A 23,190-nucleotide genomic window follows, 5' to 3' on the forward strand; every position below is an offset into this window, starting at 1 on the left:
TCATAAACAAATGAACAATTGTTTATTTATGATCTCAAAGAGCGCAGCTTTTTTCTGCATTACCTGCTGTCTTTATATCAAATACTGACACCAACAAATAGACAGAAAAGACACTTAATAAAAATATCTACAATAGTTAGTAAATAATGACATCATTAACATGAGCTGAGTGATCCAACAGAGCACAGTTCATCAGCTGGAATTAAGTTAATTGTGAAACCACTTCACAACTGTAAGGTGTAGCATATCAGTGCAAGGCTGCTTTTCTCTGCTTCAGATTCCTCTGGAACCATGTTCATTGTGTAAACGGTTAAAGAGTTACGGTAGTTGAAAAATGTAAACACTGGAAATAAAGTTCTGGTATTAAAGGGTTAAGTTAGCAATACTTGTGTATTCTACAGCAGCATGGCATAGTGATGTTGTCAAAATTTACATCTTATTATGCTTTTATAAATTCTAAGAAAGTTAGAAATGCAAATAGAGAAAAAACAAAAAAATAGATAAACTAAGTTTCCTTAAAACACCATTTTTGGAAGGTTAAAGCTACTTAAAAATGGATGTAACTGCAGGGTTGTGACGGTCATTTTTTTTCTAGCCCTGCTCTCAAATCTTCTTTTCATTGTCTTCTATCTACAATTTTTTTTTTAAAGAAATTAAAACTTTTATTATCGCAGCACTGATGATGTTTTCTTCACAATATAATATCTAAATAAACCTCAGAAGTTACTCATAGATTCACAGGCCAGGGGGAAGGACATTTTTATGTATCTAAAGTTTGCGATTGACAATCCAAATGAATAAATAAATCCTTTCCCAACAAAAACGTTATCTCCTAGGGGACATATTTACAGCATGAAACGGAAAAAAAGTAATTCAAGTTCTTCTAGGATACTGTTTTGTTTGACCAACACAAGATACTTATAAAGTCCCATCCTTTGAATGGATTTTGGGTTTACTTCGGACTTTGGGTGCACCAGATCATAATGCTCACCGCTGATGAAGTAACGCTTGTGCTATCCTAGGCACTCTAACGTTGGTAGTTGGGTCTTCTAGACCCACTAGACAGTGCTCTGAACCTTTTTTCTTCAATGATTTGTGATCTTCACTGGTGTCCATGGATTACATGAAATCTTTTCACCTTTATCCACCTTTGTCATGGTAGGAATAACACGTCAATGCAAGGGTGGGGTCATCTTAGATAGCACAACGGTTAACCCAGGGTTACCAAGTCGAGCGTAATGACGCTAACTCATTTCCCATCTTTCGGAACCAACATACCCAGAGTAAGCAAGCGGATTTCAGCCAAAGTTCAGGGTTAAAGTCAGGGTAGTTTAAACATGCTTTCTGGAATACCCCCAGGGGTGGGCAACTATTTAGACTGGCGGGCCACGTAGGGTTCTAAAATTGGATAGAAGGGTCGGACCAGGAGCAGATGCGGGGAGTGAGAAAGAAATAACATGGAATCTGGATGAAAAAATTTGGATTGAACATTATATGATGATCCTTTTTATTAAAATAAATAACAAAATTTTATGAAATGAAAAATGACCAAATAACTGTGATTTTCAAAGACATAAAGTCAGGAGAAATTATACTGATACATTAATAAGAAAAACCAATAAATAGTGGATCCTCTCCCGTCTTCGTCCCGCTGAGACTTTGAGGGCTGCATGGCAAAGACGATAAAGACATTCTCAATGGATCGCCGATTTCCGGAGTCACCATGGAATGGCATGGAGAAAAAAAGAGAGTGCTATACTTCAGTGAGACGGAGTCTAATATTTTCTTGACTGCGCATGAAGATTATACGTCCATCAAAAAAGTAATACGGCTGCATCAGCAAAAAAAAGAGTTTCTGCTTGGAGAAAAAGAACAAACAAAGTAAACGCACGAGTTTCTATCTCATTTCTATTTTCATTGTGATGCATATATATATAAATTATCCAACTTAAATGAATTAATACAATCTGTAACAAGTAATTGAGTTAAATTTGTCATGGCTAGCAGGCTTTAGCAGACCCAGATGCTGGAACCCGGAAGGATACTCGGCAGACAGAATGGTAAGTTCAAAAGATTCTTTAATTCTGGAGGCAGAATTAATAGGGGAGAAATCCACAGGAGCTGGTTGGAGGATCTTGTGGGCGAACACCGTGGTCCGAGGATCTTCCAGCGAGAAGCCAAGACGAGAGGCAGCGAGAGGTGAGTGCGACCGTAGGTCCAGATGACAGCGAGAGTCCTGAGAGGCAGACAGACAGGGGATTAGACAAGGCAATGAGACTAGAACGAGATTGTGCATGGGCGGCCAGTGAAGCACCGAGGAGTACAACGAACTAGCGTCGAGTACAGGTCCTGGTCCTCCTTAAGAGCCTGGATCCTGATGACGCTGATAAGGCACAGCCGTTGTCAACAGGTGGATGAGATGACGAGGGCCCAGCCGGGGGTACCGTGACAGTACCCCCCCTCAAACGACCGCCTCCAGGCGGAACAGGGCGGCGATCGGGATTGGCCCGGAGGAAATCCTCGATGAGGGAGGGGTCCAAGATGAACGAGCGGGGAATCCACGACCGCTCCTCCGGGCCGTAGCCCTCCCAGTCCACCAGGTATTGGTACCCACGACCCCGGCGCCGAATGTCCAAAACCCGGCTGGCGGTGTAAGCCGGGGCGCCGTCGATGAGCCGGGCGGGTGGTGGGGAAGCGGACGGCGGGCAAAGGGGGCTCTGGCGGACAGGCTTGAGTTGAGAGACATGGAACGATGGGTGGATCTTGAGTGCGGCAGGGAGTTTCAGACGGACACAGGTGGGGTTGATGACGCGTTCCACGGGGAACGGACCAATGAAGCGTGGTGCCAGTTTCCGAGACGTGGCCTGGAGCGGAATGTTCTTGGATGACAGCCACACTTGCTGACCTGGCACATAGGTGGGACTGGCAACACGGTGTCGGTTAGCAATCTGGCGGTTACCTTCTGCAGTCCGGAGGAGGGCAGCCCTGGCCTGGCGCCAAACGTCCTGACAGCGCTGCAGGTGGAGTTGGACAGAAGGTACCGCCAGATCGAGCTCCTGTGAGGGGAACAGAGGTGGAGAATACCCCAATGAGGCCTCAAATGGGGACATGCCCGTAGCCGAGGCCGGGTGGTTGTTATGCGCATACTCCACCCAGACGAGGTAATCTGACCAGTCCTCCGGATTTTGCGCCGCCAGACAACGGAGGGTTGCCTCCAACTCCTGATTAGCCCGCTCTGCCTGGCCATTAGATTGCGGGTGGTACCCAGAGGTGAGACTGACAGACGCTCCGAGGGCGGAGCAGAAAGCCGTCCAAACCTGTGAAGTGAACTGTGGATAGCGGTCAGACACAATATCAGCAGGGATGCCGTGATGACGGAAAACATGATTGACTAAGAGGTTGGCAGTTTCAGTAGCTGAAGGGAGTTGGTGCAACGGAATGAACTGAGCAGCTTTGGAAAAACGGTCAACAACGGTAAGTATGACAGTAAACCCATGCGAGGGTGGCAGGCCTGTGACGAAGTCCATGGCAATGTGGGACCAGGGTCGGTGAGGCGCAGGCAGAGGCAGGAGATGGCCGGCAGGAGGCGAGTTGGAGGTCTTGGCTCTAGCGCAGGTGGAGCAGGCGGCGATGTACTACCGCACATCCGTGTCCATGGAAGGCCAGAAAAACCGTCGTCTGAGGAGTGCGAGGGTCCGGCGCACACCCCCATGGCAGGCGACCTTGGAGCTGTGACCCCAGGTGATGACATCGGACCTGAGCCTATCCGGAACAAACAGAGTGCCAGGGGGACAGGTAACTGAGTCGGGTTTCTCACCTTGGACCTGTAGGAGCTGGGTTTCTACGTCCCAGGTGAGGTTGCCCACAAAAAAGGAGTCCGGAATGATTGGGAGAGTGGTGTTGTCGTCTGAGGTGCAAAACTTACGAGACAGGGCGTCGGGTTTGCCGTTCTTACTGCCCGGGCGGTAAGTGATGGTGAACTTGAATCTATCAAAGAAAAGACACCAGCGTGCTTGTCTGGAGTTTAGTCTCTTTGCGGAACGTAGGTAAGCCAGATTTTTATGGTCGGTCCATACTACAAACGGTTGTTCTGCCCCCTCCAACCAGTGTCTCCACTCTTCGAGAGCCAGCTTGATGGCCAATAGTTCTCGGTTGCCGACGTCGTAGTTCCGCTCTGCAGGGTTCAGCTTTTTAGAAAAGAAGGCACATGGCTTGAGTTTGCCTGATGTAGGATCACGCTGGGACAACACGGCCCCTACACCGGAGTCCGAGGCGTCAACCTCCACAGTAAACTGCTTGTGGATGTCAGGATGGATGAGAATGGGCGCCGAGGTGAAAAGTTCCTTGAGACGAGTGAAGGCAGAGTCAGCAGCAGAGTTCCAAACGTAAGGTACCTTGACAGAAGTGAGACGAGTGAGAGGGGCGGCGATCTGGCTGTAGTTGCGGATGAAACGCCGATAGAAGTTCGAAAACCCCAGAAACTGCTGCAGTTTTTTTCGAGTTGCTGGGATACTCCACTCGGAGACGGCTTGAATTTTGGCCGGATCAGGTTTGATTTTGCCAGCCTCGAGGATGTACCCTAAGAACGAGACGGAGTCAGCATGAAATTCGCATTTTTCGGCTTTTACAAACAGTTGGTTCTCTAAAAGCCGTTCGAGAACCAACCTGACGTGGTGACGATGTTCGGTGGGGCTGTTAGAATAGACCAGAATATCGTCTAGATAGATGAATACAAAACGGTTGAGATAATCACGGAGCACGTCATTAACCAGACGTTGGAAAATGGCGGGGGCGTTGGTGAGGCCGAAAGGCATGACTAGGTATTCGAAATGTCCAAGGGGGTTTTGAAAGCAGTCTTCCATTCGTCCCCCTCCCGGACCCTAACCAGATGGTAGGCGTTCCGGAGATCTAATTTAGAAAAGATGGTAGCCCCCTGGACAGAATCGAAGACAGAATTGAGGAGAGGAAGCGAGTATTTGTCCTTCACAGTTATTTGGTTGAGCTCACGATAATCAATGCAAGGTCTGAGGGACCCGTCCTTCTTTTCAACAAAGAAGAACCCGGCCCCTGCAGGGGAGGAAGAAGGTCGGATGTGCCCCAGAGAAAGGGCTTCCTGAATGTAATTCTCCATGGAGACTTTTTCTGGACCGGATAGATTGTATAACTTCCCCTTGGGGAGGGAGGCACCGTTGAGAAGTTCTATAGCACAGTCGTAGGGTCTGTGCGGCGGTAAAGCACACGCCTTGGATTTACTAAATACGGATCTTAGATCGTGGTAGCATGACGGCACCTTAGCGAGATCAATGTTTTCATTTTCGGGAAGTTTAACCGAAACGGTAGTGGGAAGGGCAGAGTGTAAACAATTCGCCATACAATAAGTACTCCAATTGGTGATCCGAGAGGTAGACCAGTTAATTTGTGGGTTATGTAATTGTAGCCAGGAATAACCCAAGATAACGGGAGTTTGAGGAGAGTCGGTAATAAAGAATTGATGGTACTCACGATGATTACCGGACGTGATTAGCTGTATGGGTTCGGTGCGAGAAGTGATTTTTGACAACAACTTCCCACCTAACCCGGCGGCTTTTACAGGAGCGGCGAGAGGTTCGACAGGTAACCCGAGTTGGCGAACCAGACCAGAGTCGATGAGGCTGTGTTCAGCTCCAGAGTCTATGAGGGCAAAACATTCATGAACTTGATTAATGCTGGGAAACTTGACAGGCATGAACAAGAAAGGCTTACTTTCAGACGGGTCCCCTCGCGACCTGTCTCTTAGCGAGGGGTTCTGGAGTTTAAACGGCTCTTGCACTGAGAAACAACATGACCAGAGTCCCCACAATAGAAACACAACCCTTCATTACGGCGCTTGAGCCTCTCCTCAGAAGAGAGCTTTGAATGTCCAATCTGCATAGGTTCTTCAGACGGCAGGTTGGAATGTTCTGTGCCGACAGATGGCTGTGGGTGGTATTGAGGAGAGTGAAGAAAGGTTTCTGAAGGTGGACGCCGGTTAACACAACTCCGTTCCGCTTGACGTTCCCGAATCCGTATGTCGGAGCGGAGGGCGGCGGTAACCAGCTCCTCGAAATTGTCGGCCTCCGGTTGAGTACATAGATGGTCCTTAATCTTATCGTTCAATGATTGATAGAACACCCCCTTGAGCGCGATATCGGGCCAGCCAGCCTCGACCGCTAAGATGCGGAAGTCAATGATGTGATCACTCACCGGTCGGTTACGCTGCTTGAGGCTTAATAACCGCCGGGTGGCTTCTTCCTGCTTTCGTGGCTGATCGAATACGAGCCGAAATTCTCAGATGAACCGTTCAAAGGGGAGATGCGAGACAGGGTTAGCAGCCAGAAAAGCTTGGGCCCACTGCAGTGCCTTGCTGCGGAGTGAATTGACAATTAGGGAAATTTTCCGTTGATCAGACTGATAGTACCTGGGTGACTGTTGGAAAATCAGACGACATTGTAGCAGAAATCCGCCGCAGGCCTCCACGTCGCCATGAAACGGCTCGGGTTGTGACCGGATGTTTTCATCCAGAGACGCGGACATGACGGTAGTGAGATCACCGGAAACCGGGGAGGCCGCGGTGGCTGTGCTAGCTGTTTGGCTAGTAACTCCGGCGAGGGCTTGCGTAAGGTTGTCCAACCGACGAAATAACTCCTGTTGGGTAGCGGACATTTGCGAGAGAGCATCGGCTTGGCGGGAGAGCAACATACCTTGCTGGGATATGGCCAGGCGGAGTCCTTCCGGGTCAGCTGGGTCGGAGTTCAGGCTAGTTCGTTTTGTCATGGCTAGCAGGCTTTAGCAGACCCAGATGCTGGAACCCGGAAGGATACTCGGCAGACAGAATGGTAAGTTCAAAAGATTCTTTAATTCTGGAGGCAGAATTAATAGGGGAGAAATCCACAGGAGCTGGTTGGAGGATCTTGTGGGCGAACACCGTGGTCCGAGGATCTTCCAGCGAGAAGCCAAGACGAGAGGCAGCGAGAGGTGAGTGCGACCGTAGGTCCAGATGACAGCGAGAGTCCTGAGAGGCAGACAGACAGGGGATTAGACAAGGCAATGAGACTAGAACGAGATTGTGCATGGGCGGCCAGTGAAGCACCGAGGAGTACAACGAACTAGCGTCGAGTACAGGTCCTGGTCCTCCTTAAGAGCCTGGATCCTGATGACGCTGATAAGGCACAGCCGTTGTCAACAGGTGGATGAGATGACGAGGGCCCAGCCGGGGGCACCGTGACAAAATTTATTCAACCTAATTTCTTATGTTTATCCAACTAGGGATGGGTACCGTGCCCCGGTATTGAACCAGCCCCGGGGCCGCATTCTTCAAGACCGCAGTATCGTTAAGAACTGACCTGAACGGTTCTGCTATCTGTACTGGAGACGTTACTTTTTTTTTTTTTTTTTTGTGTGTCCCACAAAAAAAAAGCGTTATCTGCCATATTTAACTCACCAAGTCAGTCATTTTTCCGTTAATTAATGATGATATCAATTTCGGTATTCTCGTTGAAGCGGAGAGCTCTGTCTGTCCATTTGTGTGCACGGGGGGCGGGGCTGTTGTTCAGACAGCACGCGCCGCGCGCGCACACACACAAGACAAGGCAGCGCACACACAGTCAGTGGCGATCTCGTAGGGTACACGTGAGCGCCCTAGACTAAGAACTAACGTTTCTGCGTAAAATTTATTACGTTTACCTACCATGCTGTCACCTTGCTACTACGATGACTGTATGTTGCGCTGTTTGTGTAGAACAGGCTGGGGCAGCGGAGCATACAACAAACAGGTAGAGAGGCGGGGCTTAGACTCACCGCTTATGATTCCAGACCCGCGACAAACTATCAGCTGCTTCCTAATACTTAATAATAATTAATAACTAATGATAGTTGTCATCCGTAAAATTAATATCATTTACTGGATTTAAAGAAAAATAAATGGAGTCTGCATCAAAGTGAATTTGTTTCCATCATTTAACTTAACTTAACTTAACTCTGGTGTTTGACAGACAGAAAAGTCTATTCAAGGTTGTGGAAAATGGACAAAAGATCAAATGAAACATCACACTCATAAATAATAAAAACAATTAGATTAAATAATTAAATAAATATCCTGTCTGGAACATTCTCATATATAAATAAAATGTTTTGTTAAAAAAAACAATGTTGTCGCATAGTGAGGAAATAAAACACTTTATGTTCTTAATTTGTTATTTATTTTTATTTTTTTTCGTCCTCAAAAAGTATCGATAAGAGTACCGATAAGAGTACCGGATCGATAAGCAGTATCGATAAGAGTAGTAGTATCGTTAAAACCTTAACGATACCCATCCCTATATCCAACTCGATATTTTTTTACATCTCAAATTTACATATTTATCTAAATAAATGTCACTTTACTCCATTTCAATAGCCGCGTTTACATGGGCAAAAGTAATCGGAAAGAACTCCCGATCAGAAAGAAAAATGCGTCATGTAAACGCGCCGTTCGGAATACTCTGCCCCGGTCAGACTCATTCGGATCTGAATTTCTTTCCGATCGAGATAGGTGGGTTATACCGATCGTTTATCCGACCGTGAAGCATGTAAACGGTCATTCCGATCATGTGTCACTACTGCTCTGGGTTACGTCATGCATAGACGGTGTTTCGCTGAGAGAAAGCTTTGGAGCGCATACAGGACTGACCAGCTGCTCTGCGGACGCCCCATGAAAAGCGCCGCTCCGCTCTCGCCCCGCTGCCTCTCCCCTCTCTTTCACCCCTCGCGAGGGAGATGCGAAGGAGGAGCGCTTCGTGTCCCCCGACGCTCACTCGGTCCACTGGCACCCGAGTGAGCAGAGGAGCTGGATTAATAACTCCGTATCTGAGGGGAGGAGGATGCTTGTTCAGTGTGCGTTTTTTTTTTTTGCTTTGTTATGTGTGGGAGAATTCAGACTGCGAGCCGTCCCGCCGCTCTGGGTTAGCGGCTGCAGGACTCAGGAGAGCCGCCAGCTCAGGCAGCGAGTTTGGGGAAGCAGAAATAAATGTCGCTCAGTCCTTAGAAAACTGTTCAAACAATCACGTGGATTTGTGTTTCCAGTTGTGTAAAGACTGATGTTATTCCCAGACATTTACGTGCAGCCAAGATGCAGATTGCAGGGTTTCATGGTTCAGGATTTTGTGTCCATCAGGCTAATGTTGTTAGCCTGTGTTTATAGCCTGTCCTAACCCTTCTTCCAGCACTGATCACACGGATTAAATAAAACGATGAGCGGACAGGCGCTTCATACTATTCATGACATTAATAAAAGCACGTTTGGAAGATTGTCTCGAATATTACCGAGTTGCTGCATAAAATAAATGTCTGTGGCAGCTGATTGTTTAGAACGGGACCTATTTCCTCATCCGGGAGTTTTCAACTCTACTGCGCATGCCCAAATGATTTATTCCGAAAGTGTGAGCCATGGGAACGTTTGTTCTAATCGGAAAAAGGTTTTCTGATCCCATGTGCACGGGTGAATTTTAACCCGACCATTTATCCGATCAAGATATTCTGCCCATGTAACCGCGGCTAATGAAATGTTTTTCCATCTTAATTAGTTGTACTTCTTTAACTCTCATATGTCTAAGCTTGACCCTGCAGATATTCTGATTTTTATAACAATAAAATGAATGAGATAAAATGGATTCAGAACATGAAACATAATATCATTTATCATTTCTCAAACTTTAACATTACTTTGCTGGCCAGTAGGAGTGGTAAATAAACTCATCATCCGGTCCCTCCCTCTCACTCATGGTGCAGAAAGAATTAAACATAGTAGGACAAAATAACTCGGCAATGCACAGTAAAACAGCTAAACAACTAAACACATTTGGACAAAAACCCACACTTAAACCCAAATCCGTCCAGACAGGCAAAGGGAATGATATCCCACAATCCCTTGCTGTGCCGATCTAACAGAAGCACCAAACTTACATCTACTTAATTTAATTAATTTAAATGAAAGTAAAATAACTGTCTGATAACTACGTGTTATTTTTAAGCTAACTTAACTAAAAATTGATTTATCTTTACTGAAGCAAATAATTAAGTTAGATCAAAGTAAAAAAGTTTATCTTTCCAACATCCATACGTGGTCTTATCACCCTCTCACGGTGGAAAAAGAAATATCTGAGCTTCTTCATCCACTAAATCATCTTCAAATGGACACGCCATGCTGCTTCACCTCCCTGAAAACAAACTAACCTTCAACTAAACCTGCTCCAGACCAGGTTATGTTCAGAGCATGAGTTGCTATGGCAACTTGACAGACCCTAAAACGTACCTTTTTTTTTGGAACCGAAAGCTGAGGTTATCCGTTTCCTTAGCCTCAAACTTACCGTGGTAACTCGCATAACCTTCTTTCTGGAATACCCCCCAGGTGTAGCCATTTTGTAAAGAATGTTGTGGGGACCGGGACCTTAGCCCCACCTATGGCCATTAAGACTCATGGGAAGTGTTGATTCCCACACCATGAGTTAGGGAGCTGTGAAGAGAAGCAAGTATCATGTTGTTATGCTGTGTACATGTTCAAAGCATATGGGCTATAATGCTATAAACGCGAGAGGATGAACTTTCCCACCGATGACTCCTTACTGAGTGTGATAAGGGTTATGAGGTATGTGGGGCACTGAAAAGATATTCCGAAAAGCTAAACAGAAGTCACGCTTTAGCTGGTTCATATTTCTTTCCCTGATTCGTTCACATCCTTCTTCTGTGCCCCACAATTACACATGAGGCGCAAAGCCTCAAAAAGACTGTCTGGAGAAAATGGAAGACTTTTCAGTGCACCTTATAGTCGTGACAATACGGTACATCTGCTAACCTCTGCGTGTTCGGTGATGAGGAAGAAAGTGACCAAAGTCAATCAGAATTTAATAAAAGTTGACTAAAACTTGTACAGGGATATCTGGGTCTCCACCATGAAAATACCATGACCCGTAAAATGGACCCAACAAATATAGTCCCAGAGGTTGGCCATGCATGGCTGTCATGACAGAGTCCTTAATACCTTAAATGGTAATTGTCATGTAATAAATGATGCAGCTCAGAATTGTTTGTTCACGACACTGTGTGACAGTGCGATTTACGACAGTGCGATCTAGGGCAGTCGAGTTTGATGTGCGTGTCTGGAGAGTGTTAATAAAAGTGTCTGCTGCTAACCACCAAACTATTGCCACTCGTCATTCCACATGGTGTCAGAAGTGACCTGGACAGAACCAACGTCGAATACGGAGTAAGAAGACAAAGAACTGAGCGAAATGGCTAAATTTAATCCGCCCGCCAACTTTCCCTTTGATAAGCCGACTGAATTGCCGGACTGGAGACAGCGCTGGGGACAGTGCAGGTGAGCTGCCTCATCTATGCAATGGGCGCTGAAGCGGAGAATATTTTTAAGTTGTTTACATTTAACGAGGAGGGCGACAGAGACAAAATCGAGGTCGTCCTAGCAAAGTTCGACAACTATTTTTTCCCGCGGCGGAATGTGATCCACGAAAGAGCGTGTTTTCACCAGCGCGTGAACCGGACAGGGGAGAAAGCAGAGAGTTTTATCAGAGCACTGTGACTTCGGAGCGGCCAGAGAGGAGCACATCCACATTACCACATTAGCACATTACCAAGCTGGATCAGGAAAAGAACTGGTCAACTCCAGCAGTCGTCTCGAAGGAGTGTATAACTCCCAGATCATACCTCTTGGAAACTCCACAGGGTGTGATGTTTCGCCGTAACCGTCGTCATCTTCGAAGCAACACCCCACAGCAGGTTGTTACTGCTGCTCTTCCTACTTCAGCTGAGCCGTCTGAGGTGGAGCCCGTTCCTTCAGCCACTGCTCCTGCCTCAGAGACTGAGCTTCAACCTCAGGTCATCACGGCTGCAAGTTCTCCAGAAGCTGCTTTAAAGACTGTGTACACACGTTCTGGACTATGGAAGCGATTCTGTAGCATTAATAAAAAGCAAAGTCAAAACCAGAAATGCTTTTTCATTTTCAAAATGAAGCTGCATTTTTTGACTCAAAAATAAAATGAAAAAGCAATCCACCAAAATGCTTTTTCTTTTCCTTCCTCAACACAGCTTATTCTGTCACTTAATTAAAATTAAAATTAAAATGGTATTTGACATTTCATTTTCAAGACGTTCTCTGGTAAATGTGTAGCATAATTGATTTAGAAATGTTTAATTTGATGTTTAAAATAGATTAATAGAAATGCTTTTTAATTTTCAAAATGAAGCTGAATTTTTTGACTCAAAATTTAAAAGAAAAAGCAATCCACCAAAGTGCTTTATCATTTTATACTTCAACCCAGCTTTTTCTGTCACTTAATTAAAATGATAAAGAAAATGGTATTTGACATTTCATTTTAAAAAAGGTCCACGGTAAATATGTAGCAAAATTCATTTAGAAATGTCTAATTTGACAATTAAAATGGATTAACAGAAATGCTTTTTAATTTTCAAAATGTAAGTGCATCAAATGACTCAAAATTCAAATGAAAAAGCAATATTTCAAAATGCTTTATCATTTTATACTTAAAACCGCTTATTCTGTGTCATAATTAAAACGAAAATGCAAAGAGGGGATTGCATTTGCATTTTAACATCCACCCTGGGAAACTTGTAGCAATATTCATTTCGAAAAAGCATTAGCAGAGGGGAGGCGGGGCGATGACGTCACTGCTTTCTCTGTGTGTACGGCCGCTGACACACACACGCACCAGGAGCAGACTGTGTTAGCGGCAGAGAAGAGGGTTTTGTGATGGTTGTGAACGTCTGATGACTTTACACAGCTTCTCAGGACTACATAACAGCATGTCCTTCTTCTGCGGTCCTCCTCCTGACGCACCGCGGACAAGCTTTTGTTCTTCGGACCGCCAGCTGCCTTCGCACAGCGGAGCGCGAAGCTCCCGATGATCGCTGAAGGCGGAAATGCTGCTGCGATCTGAGAAACCATCATATGAATTTGTGTTTCCAGTGGTGTCCAGATCAAAATAAAGACTGATGCAATTCCCACATATTTACACATTTATTTGCAGCTTCGCGCTGAATTTGCTGTTTGATGACAGCTGGAGCCCCATCAACAGACAGCAGATTTCTCCATGCTAAACGTTGCTGGTTGGACCAAAAACACTCACTCAGCGCGAAGCTGCAGGAGACTATCTTCATAATGTGCTTTTATTACTGTCATGATTATTATTAAGGGCCTGCTCTGCTCGATCATATGTTTTTAAATCCGTGCGGTCAGACGACGCTGAAGAAGTTGGGTTGCGATTCACAGCTTCTGATTCGCGAGGGAGATAAAGGAACATTCTGCTGCATTTCTCGCATTAAGATCCAGGAATCCAGGTTTGAGCAGTCCAGGTCCAGCGGTTTGTGAACAGGACCCGGTTTTAGGTGATCTCAATGCGAACACAGACACACCAGGTCTCTCAGCGACAGCGGCCTTACACACGGAGAAAGCAGTGACGTCATCGCCCCGCCTCCCCTCTGCTAATATTTTTAAGAAATGAATATTGCTCCAAGTTTCCCAGGGTGGATGTTAAAATGCAAATGCAATCCCCTCTTTGCATTTTCGTTTTAATTATGACACAGAATAAGCGATTTTAAGTATAAAATGAAAAAGCATTTTGAAATATTGCTTTTTCATTTGAATTTTGAGTCATTTAATGCAGCTTCATTTTGAAAATTAAAAAGCATTTCTGTTAATCCATTTTAATTGTCAAATTAGACATTTCTAAATGAATTTTGCTACACATTTACCGTGGACCTTTTTTAAAATGAAATGTCAAATACCATTTTCTTTATCATTTTAATTAAGTGACAGAATAAGCTGTGTTGAGGAAGGAAATGAAAAAGCATTTTGAAGTATTGCTTTTTCTTTTTAATTTTGAGTCATTTGATGCAGCTTCATTTTGAAAATTAAAAAGCATTTCTATTAATACATTTTAAATGTCAAATTAGACATTTCTAAATGAATTATGCTACACATTTACCAGAGAACGTCTTGAAAATGAAATGTCAAATACCATTTTAATTTTAATTTTAATTAAGTGACAGAATAAGCTGTGTTGAGGAAGGAAAAGAAAAAGCATTTTGGTGGATTACTTTTTCATTTTATTTTTGAGTCAAAAAATGCAGCTTCATTTTGAAAATGAAAAAGCATTTCTGGTTTTGACTTTGCTTTTTATTAATGCTACAGAATTGCTTCCATACTGGACGGATGAGCAAACCCGTCAAGAGACTGGACTTGTAGTCCCTATGCTGTGCAACATGCACAATATGGCCTTTAGGGGGGTGTTCGGTTCAAAAAAAAAAATAAAAGAAAAGAAAGGGGGGAAGGCACAGCAGAAGACAAGACAGAAGATAAAGATGGACTAAGTTTAAGTTTTATAAACGTTGAAAAGTGAATTTTGAATGTAGTTCATTGAGGATGGTTAATTGCTCCTTGCAATTAACCATTAAGCATTAACGTTCATAATGACACCCATCCAAACATTTTGACTAAGTGCGGTGTACCTGTCAAAATTGCTTTGAGAAGAGTAAACATTGGTGAAAACAACCAGAATTAATCTATATTTAACCCTTGTGCTATCCTAGGCACTTTAACATTGGGAGTTGGGTCATCTAGACCCATTAGACAGTGTGCTGAAGCTTTTTTCTTCAATAATTTCTGATCTTCACTGGTGTCCATGGATTACATGAAATCTTTCCACCTTTATCCACCTTTGTCATGGTAGGGAGAACACATCAATGTAAGTGTGGGATCATCTAAGATAGCACAGGGGATATATATGGTGTTCTGGATTATAAGGCGCATTATCATTTTTTTAAACAAAATTAAGACTTTTAAGTGCTTCTTGGCACCGAAAGTACAATAAACAGTAAACCAATTACATTGTCAGTGTGTGCAGTTCAATTTACACAGTTAACCTGATTGAAAGTGATTCAGGAAAAATGTTTTTAGGAAAAACTCCCGCAGACTGGCTGTCTTATTAAAAAGTAAAATGATAAAAGATTTGAACAAGTCATTGGCATACCAGGAGTGAAAACAGGCCTCCAACTCTGATTTCACGGTGGTGAATCATTTGTTTTTCTTTGTTTCCAGAACTCGCTCGTTCGTCTGTTGACTGCTAAGGAAAGAGATAAAGCCAGGTCTGTTTTCCTCGGTCTGGATCAGGACCAAGATGGTTTGATCACGAGAGCAGAATGCCGTCAGGCCCAACAGTCCTGGTTCAGTGAGCTTAAAGACCCTCAGTCCTGTAACGTGAGGTAAGGATCCCAAACATTATTAGTTTTGCATGATCTTTTTATTTCAGCAAATGAATGCAAAACCAGTTGGTTTGCTTTTTGTAAATCATTGATGCTGAGCAGCACAATATTTTTGTCTTTTTATAGGCTTTTTTTTCTCTAAGATACTTACAACAGCTCTATTTTTAAGCTTGTTAAAGCTTAGGCTACGTTCAAACTGCAGGCTGAAACAACCCAATTCCTATTTTTTTGCCCCTATGCAACCTGTATCTGATCTTTTCACGACAGTCTGAACGACACAGATCTGATCTTTTCAAATGTGACCCAGGCCACTTGGGTATGTGGTCCTGAATCCGATACGTTTCCAATCTTTTGAAATACGACCACTGTCTGACCGGCCAGGCCACATGTATCCGTCCCGTACGTCATTGATACGCTACAAACGCCATAATTCTGCGTTGAAGTAGGCGGGAACGAGAACATAAACATCAACCATGGTGGACGATGCTGCTGAGACCAGTCAGTGGAAGGGAAGCGTGGTCACCGATTTGATTAATATTTGTGGTGACAGCTCTATTCAGGTCAAACTCGAGAGCTCTTATCGCAACAGGGTGGTTTTTGAAACAATTTCCAGCAAAATGGCCTTGCAAAAAAAGTGAATTTTTTCAAAAAATCAGAATTGAGCATTAAGCCCTGCAGTGTCGTGGTTATCTCAGCAGTGGCACATTTTCCCATGATCCTATAGTCTTTTTTTGTATTACATTTGTCTAAAAACAAGCCTTTCTTATTTAAAGAAAGAAAAACATTAAAAAAACAAATAAGCAAATGCTAAAGCAACATCTATTTAAATTAGCTTTTGCTATTCTCTGAATGCTTAGCATGTGGCTTTCACAGATATGAATCTTTTAACCATGCTGAATGCACTGATAATTGATTATATCAGTACTTTCTGTATTTTTTAAGATGCAGTTTGTCACACCTTTTCTGTCCTTTGTAGAACAGAGCACACAGCAGCAATTTTCCTCAATGCACAGTTTTAATGTTGCTGAATATGGTCAATCATATCGTAAAATATTTATATTCATTTTTTCAGTTTAGTGTTGAAAACTCTAAACAACAAAAAGTATTGTTCAAACAGCACGACCAAACAGGAGAAGTTTATTTTATAAAATAGGCATCGTATTCAATGTAAGCCAACTGCAGAGTATGATACTGGTGCTTTCCCAGCATAAAGCTTTGGTCCCCAACTTAACCCCCAATATTAGTATCATTACAGAGAAAGATTAAGAAGTCATCAATAAAAGCTTCTTTTAGCATTGCGAAAAAGGCAAAAGCATTTTTAATTGAAATCTTGAGCCCCTCAAATTATTAGCTTCACCCCTGTATTGTGTATGGCAGCCCATCTTGGCTTTCAACAATTTTTACACATTTATTTGATGGTTCTTTCATTTTCAATGGCACTCTACAGGTTGCCACCTTTCCAAAATCTTCAGCCACCCAACACAGCCCTCGCCAGTGTTCAGCAGCGAAGCCGCCATGTGTGTGTCAATATGTGTGTGCATGGGTGAATGTGACTGTGACTGTAAAGCACTATATAAGTGAACACCTATTTACTATTTACATTATGCTTTGCTCCAAAATGATAAAAAGGAAGGAAAGAAGGTAAAACTCACTGTTTGTCTGATCAGAGCTTTTGTTTTGGACCTTCCTTTCTGAATTACAATCCATGGTTTTAAGATTTCATAGATTGCTTTTTTCCTAGATTGCTTTCATAAAAGTTTGCAAAGCTTAGGCACCAGTACCACATTGCCATTACTCTACTTTTGCTTGTGTTAACCTTTGAAAATGCATCATCAGCCTACAAGCTCTTTCAATTGTGATGTGGAGCAACACTATAAAGATTTGGTTTAATATCAAAACGACAAAAAAAGCTTCTTAAACCACTGCATCAGTTTCTCACTCAAACTTTTGTTTTGAATGGCCTAAAAAGCCCAGTTATACTTTCCTCTATAAGATTTCTTTGAAAATGTTAAGTGTGCCACTGTATTTCTGTCTGTGTTAAACTGCCACATATGTGTAGCTTTGTGATGAGACTGGATCAAAGGTGACACAAAATAGATTTTTGTATCATTCCTTACTTTTCTAACTCCCACAGATTCATGGGATTTTGCTCCAATACTGTTGCTCATAAATGCTCACTTCTGACCTCAGTTAACTTCCTCTACTCTTTCCCATTGCACTGTTGTTGGACTAATGAGCTAATAACTGATATAATTACAATCATATCCCACTGACTTGACTCTGAGAACTGGACTGAGTGAGTGACGTCACCCATAGAAATTGTCTTACTTCCAGTTCCAACAAAATTAAATCAGTTCAGTTCCAATTTCTTTGCGATGCAGATGTTGCAATGTTGGAACCAGAAATCGTCAGAAAGCAGTGATTGGTTCCAGGTCTACCTGAGTCACAATTTGTATTGCAACTACCCTCGCCAATTAGGCGTTAGCTTGTTGGAAGTCCACCGCCTACCACTGAAAGTGGGCTGGGGAAGAGTCTGTCAAACATTTTGAACATTCAACATTGAGACCACATACTTTTGAGGCATCTGATTGGCCAGTTTACTTGAATAACTTGTACTACAAAAAAAGTGAAAAAACCTTTTATCAAGAACATGTTTAAAAAGATAGCAGAGCAAGGATGGTTATTCTGACAGATATAATAACTAGGTAATTGCTGTTTATATTTCTATAGAATCTACAGAATTTTGGCATCTTGAAGCCACATACTTCCTGTTTAGAACGCCAGAGGGATGAGTCTGTCAGTCCAGTTCTCTTATACAGTCAACTTCTGTCTTGTGTTTGCCATGCCCACTTTCTGTCAAAGTGTACCATTCCATACTTCTCACCTATCCCCCACAGACTCATGGGATTCTGCTCCCCTATGAATTGTGGGTGAGTGTGACTCAGCATTGCATGGTCTTTATCCTCACTTGAACAGCCTGCAGCCCCTCTGATGTGTTCCCAGGCAAGCCCTTGAGTTCAATTTGAAAAGGAGAGGTAAAGAGGCAGCTCATCTGAGAGCTGACAGTCATTCAGCACATAAATCAAACAAAGATGCATGCAGTCTAGAATGAAGTTTAATGAGCAGAGTGTTAGCTTTCCACATTTGTTGGTCTTGTTATGCAGGGCCTTCAAAAGGATAAAAGGTAGCCTCTAATTATTGGGATCAAAAGAAAGTCTGTTGTCTTTAATGGCCTTTTGTAACTCAAGGATGTGTTGGAGAAATGATTATGTGTCTGAAGTCCACACCAAACAGTGAATACGGCAAGAATCACAATTGCACATATATATATATAAATATATAAAGAGTATTCTTTATTTTCATGACTATGAAAATTGTAGAGTCACACTAAAGGCATCAAAACTGAATTAACATATGTGGAATTATATGCATAAAAAAGTGAAACAACTGAAAATATGTAATATTGTAGGTTCTTCATAGTAGTCACCTTTTGATTTGTTTACTGCTTTGCACACTCTTGGCATTCTCTTGAATAGAAAAGGTGAATGGATGGACTCTGCGTGCCTGGTTCCCACATTGAACCATGGAGGAGGAGGTGTTATGGTGTGGGGGTGTTTTGCTGGTGACACTGTTTGGGATTTATTCAATATTGAAGGCATAGTGAACCAGCATGGCTACCACAGCATCTTGCAATGCTATTCTATCCAGTTTGCGTTTAGTTGGACCATCATTTAATTTTCAACAGGACAATGACCCCAAACACACCTCCTGGCTGCGTAAGGGCTATTTGACTAAGAAGGAGAAGGATGGCCAGATGACTTGGCCTCCACAGTCACTGGACCTGAGCCCATGTATATATATATATATATATATATATATATATATATATATATATATATATATATATATATATATATATATATATATATATATATATATATATATATATATATATATATATATATATATATATATAACGCCCCTCTCACCCTCCGTGGGTGGTTTCTCCTCCAAGCTCGGGTCCTCTACCAGAGGCCTGGGAGCTTGAGGGTCCTGCGCAGTAGCTTTTCTGGACTGAGAGGTCTGAGGTCTCTCCAGGTATGTGCTGTAGCCACTCCTCCAGCTTGGGGGTAACTGCCCCGAGTGCTCCAATTACCACAGGCACCACTGTCACCTTCACTTTCCAGCCTTTCTCCAGTTTTTTTCTGAGTCCCTGGTATTTCTCCAGTTTCTCATGTTCCTTCTTCCTGATGTTCCCATCGCTTGGCACTGCCACATCCACCACAACGGCTTTCCTCTGTTCTTTGTCCACCACTACAATGTCTGGTTGGTTCGCCTATCAGTCTGGATCTGGAAGTCCCACAGGATCTTTGCCCTCTCATTTTCTACTACCTTCGGAGGTGTTTCCCATTTTGACCTTGGGGTTTCCAGTCCATATTCTGCACACATGTTCCTGCATATTATCCCAGCCTCTTGATTGTGGTGCTCCATGTATGCTTTCCCTGCCAGCATCTTACATACACCCTGCAAATGGACTAGATGTGAGAACAAGGTTCTGTTAGAATATATATATATATATATATATATATATATATATATATACATATATACAACATGCAGGTTGTGTTCGGTGGTCTTATATATAGTTATATATTGTCTTATGTGTAGTTTTTTTTAATTCTGTGCGGCCAGTGCTTCATACTTGGCCGAACTGACCTGGAAGAAGGGTTAGGATTAGGTTAATACGTGCTAACAACATTTAGCCATGCTAACAACATTTAGCCATGAAATAACTTACACTGGAATAACATCAGGCTTTATTTTTGTCATGGTTAGGGTTTTTTGCCTTAGGTGTTTCTTCCATTTTGTTTGTGTCATGATTTGAGTTCTGCTTCCTGTTTTATTTTGAAGGTTTCGTGCATGTCATGGTTTTGTGTTTTACTACCCTGATCAATCTCTACCGATCAATTTCAAGCCTTGTACCTAACAATTTTGTCTGGACCCGACTGGTAACAAATTCACATGATTGTTTGCACGGTTTCTCAGGACTGCTCATTCAAAAGCTGCTTCCACCCGCCCAAAGCCCGTCCTCTGTCTGGAGATACAAATCTCCTGGGAGACACGGTTCTTCTGAGTCCGGCAGCTCGCTCACGAAGAAAACTCAAACGGACTACGGTCCATCCAAGCCTCCTCCATTTCTTGCACACTGTAACAAAGCATCCTCCCTGCCTACAAACAGAGGCTTGGAGTCTGGCTCCTGTGCTCAGAGCAGCCGGACTTGCACCATTTTCTAATCCGTGCAGATGTATTAGTAAACTGTGCACACAGTTTATCAGATTTTTTTTTTTTCTTTTTAACCACTGGCACCTGGAGGGCTCAGTACTTGGGCAAGGCCCTTAACGCTACTGCCTACCTCGTAACACATGAGAGACAGTGAAACACAAGTCATGCCGACTCAGATGTCGCCCAGCCAATCAAGGTCTGCTAAGGAACGCTGGGGAACAGAGCACTGTGATGGAAAGTGGGCTAAAATATACAGAAACATGTGTGGTTGTTATGGGGCTTGATCAGTTTTTTTCTTTAAAGCTATTTAATGAGTTTTTTTAAAGCTGTTTAACTAAGAGTTCTTCTTCTTTCACTATCGGCTTTCCCCATCAGGGGTCGCCACAGCGAAACAACCTCTCAGTCGAGGATGAGTCGCATGGTTAACTTGGCAATGTTTTACGCCGGATGCCCTTCTTGACGCAACCCTCTCAATTTATCCGGGCTTGGGACCGGCACAGAAGCAGAGAAGGGAATGTTTAACAAAGAGTTATACCTTGAAATATGACCAGTCACTCAGAAGAATAATACAATAAAAACACTTAAAGAATGAAAGATTCAGAAAAACACGAGCTTAACTATTTTGAACAGCTTGTGAATCCTGAAACCTGGGAGTTAGAGCTAAAGAGGAAAATGAAAAGTGGAATATTTAGAAAGAACACAGTTAAACAAGTTTTGTTCTTGTATACCAGACCAACAACTTTGGGTATGAATATTTGCTAAGAAACAGTATGATGAAACAAATTTCAAACATAATTAAGTTGATGAAATAAACTTAATTTCAGCCTTACTGAGGGCTGTCCGGTCTCTGTATGACCAGAGTAGGAGCTTGGTTCGCATAGCCGGCAGTAAGTCAGACCTGTTCCCGGTCCACGTTGGACTCCGGCAGGGCTGCCCTTTATCACCGGTTCTGTTCATAGTTTTTATGGACAGAATTTCTAGGCGCAGCCAGGGGCCGGAGGGGATCTGGTTTGGGGACCACAGGATTTCCTCTCTGCTTTTTGCAGATGATGTTGTCCTGGTGGCTTCATCGCGCCAGGACCTCCAGGGTGCATTGGGGCGGTTTGCGGCTGAGTGTGAAGCGGCTGGGATGAGGGTCAGCACCGCTAAATCGCTAAATCCGAGGTGGCGGGGCGCTCCCTTAGAGATAGGGTGAGAAGCTCGGCCACCCGCGGAGAGACGCTTCTCCTTCACATCGAAAGGAGCCAGTTGAGGTGGCTCGGGAATGCCTCGGGGTCCCCCCAGAGGAGCTGGAGGAAGTGGCTGGGGCGAGGGAAGTCTGGGCATCTCTGCTCAGACTGCTGCCCCCGCGACCCGGTTCCGGATAAGCGGAATAAGATGGATGGATGGATGGATGGAAATTAAATGTTTGTTCAATGTTAGATAATTTCCCCCAATTTTTATTTATATAAGTTATTTGTCTCTTTTTTAAATTGCGTATATGTTTAATTTATCTATAACATATGTATATATATATATATGTTTTTTTCCCCCACAGTATAAGTCACGTTGGCCCCATTTGTGAGAACAGCCCAGCCAGCTCTGGAAGTGAAAGGAGCAAAGCCGATGAAAGCAGGTTAGTTGTGAGTGTATGTGGTCACAACTATTGGAAACAAAAACAAAAAACTGTTTTTTGTAGAAATCCTTCCTGTTCGAATGTTGCAGTTTTAAACATCTGTATTGGAGACGTTTCAAACCAGCAAAAATAGATGCTGAAACAGCTACGGGGAGAACTTGGGTCATAATATTAGTTTAAGGCCATGTCACATTGCCGCTACGTAAAATCGGGGCATCCGTATATCACATGCATGATATACGTAAATCATAGGTATTTCTTGTGTTCGTCCTTCGTCAATGTGCGCAGACGTCGCTAGAGGGTTTTGGCTTACGAGTCTGTAGATGAATTTGGTTTTGAGCAGTTTAAAATGTTTTGCTGGCGGTGCCCTGCTCCGCGCGGAAGGCGGGTTTTTAGCTATGTGAAATTTTCACAAATGCATTATGAAGGAACCACGTTAAAACCATGCTTCATTGAATTTGTTCAGTTTGACCTTCAGAGCACTGAGCAGAAATCCCATTGCATCCGCACCATGGTCAGCACCCACCGTGGGCCCTCGCAATGCTTTGTTTTAATTAAAAAGTCGATTCCTCTGATCTGCACCAGTTTTAAGTGACCTGCTAAGTGTCAGGCAAGGCAGCCCGCCAGGGGGATAATGGACGGACGGATAGACTCCCGCCACAGCTTGGGAGATCCAGAAGAAGGGTCCAGTCGCAGCTGTGCCCACCATACTTGGCCCGCAACCCACCTTCTATGTGGCACCAGACACCACCCTGCGGGAAACCTGACCAACCATATGGACAAGACAGATGGGGAAGCAGGAGACCCCCACTGGGTATAGACTAGGGGTGTAACGGTACACTTAGTTGGACCGAACCGTTTCGGTACGGCAATTTCGGTTCGGATCACTTTTGTACCGTTTCGGTTTCTTTCTTTGTTTATGATTTCCCCCCAAATGTATTGCGCTGAGACGGAACTAATGTTAACTGCGAGTTTCCGCTGAGACACTCAATGGTGTCTGCACTCGC

The 23,190-nt window shown here is 43.5% G+C and overlaps 1 protein-coding gene across 1 annotated transcript in view; it reads left to right on the plus strand.

Moving 5' to 3' along the window:
* The window catches only part of phf24 (PHD finger protein 24), a 77,471-nt gene that overhangs the window by 48,972 nt on the left and 5,309 nt on the right, over positions 1-23,190 (plus strand). Inside the window, exons 6-8 of the mRNA XM_020701796.1 lie at positions 15,122-15,285; positions 18,183-18,215; positions 22,106-22,183. Of these exons, the coding sequence (XP_020557455.1) occupies positions 15,122-15,285; positions 18,183-18,215; positions 22,106-22,183 (275 nt within the window). The remainder of the gene's footprint in view (positions 1-15,121; positions 15,286-18,182; positions 18,216-22,105; positions 22,184-23,190) is intronic.

Source organism: Oryzias latipes, chromosome 12, assembly GCF_002234675.1.
Source record: "Oryzias latipes chromosome 12, ASM223467v1".
In the NCBI taxonomy this organism is placed as follows: domain Eukaryota; kingdom Metazoa; phylum Chordata; class Actinopteri; order Beloniformes; family Adrianichthyidae; genus Oryzias; species Oryzias latipes.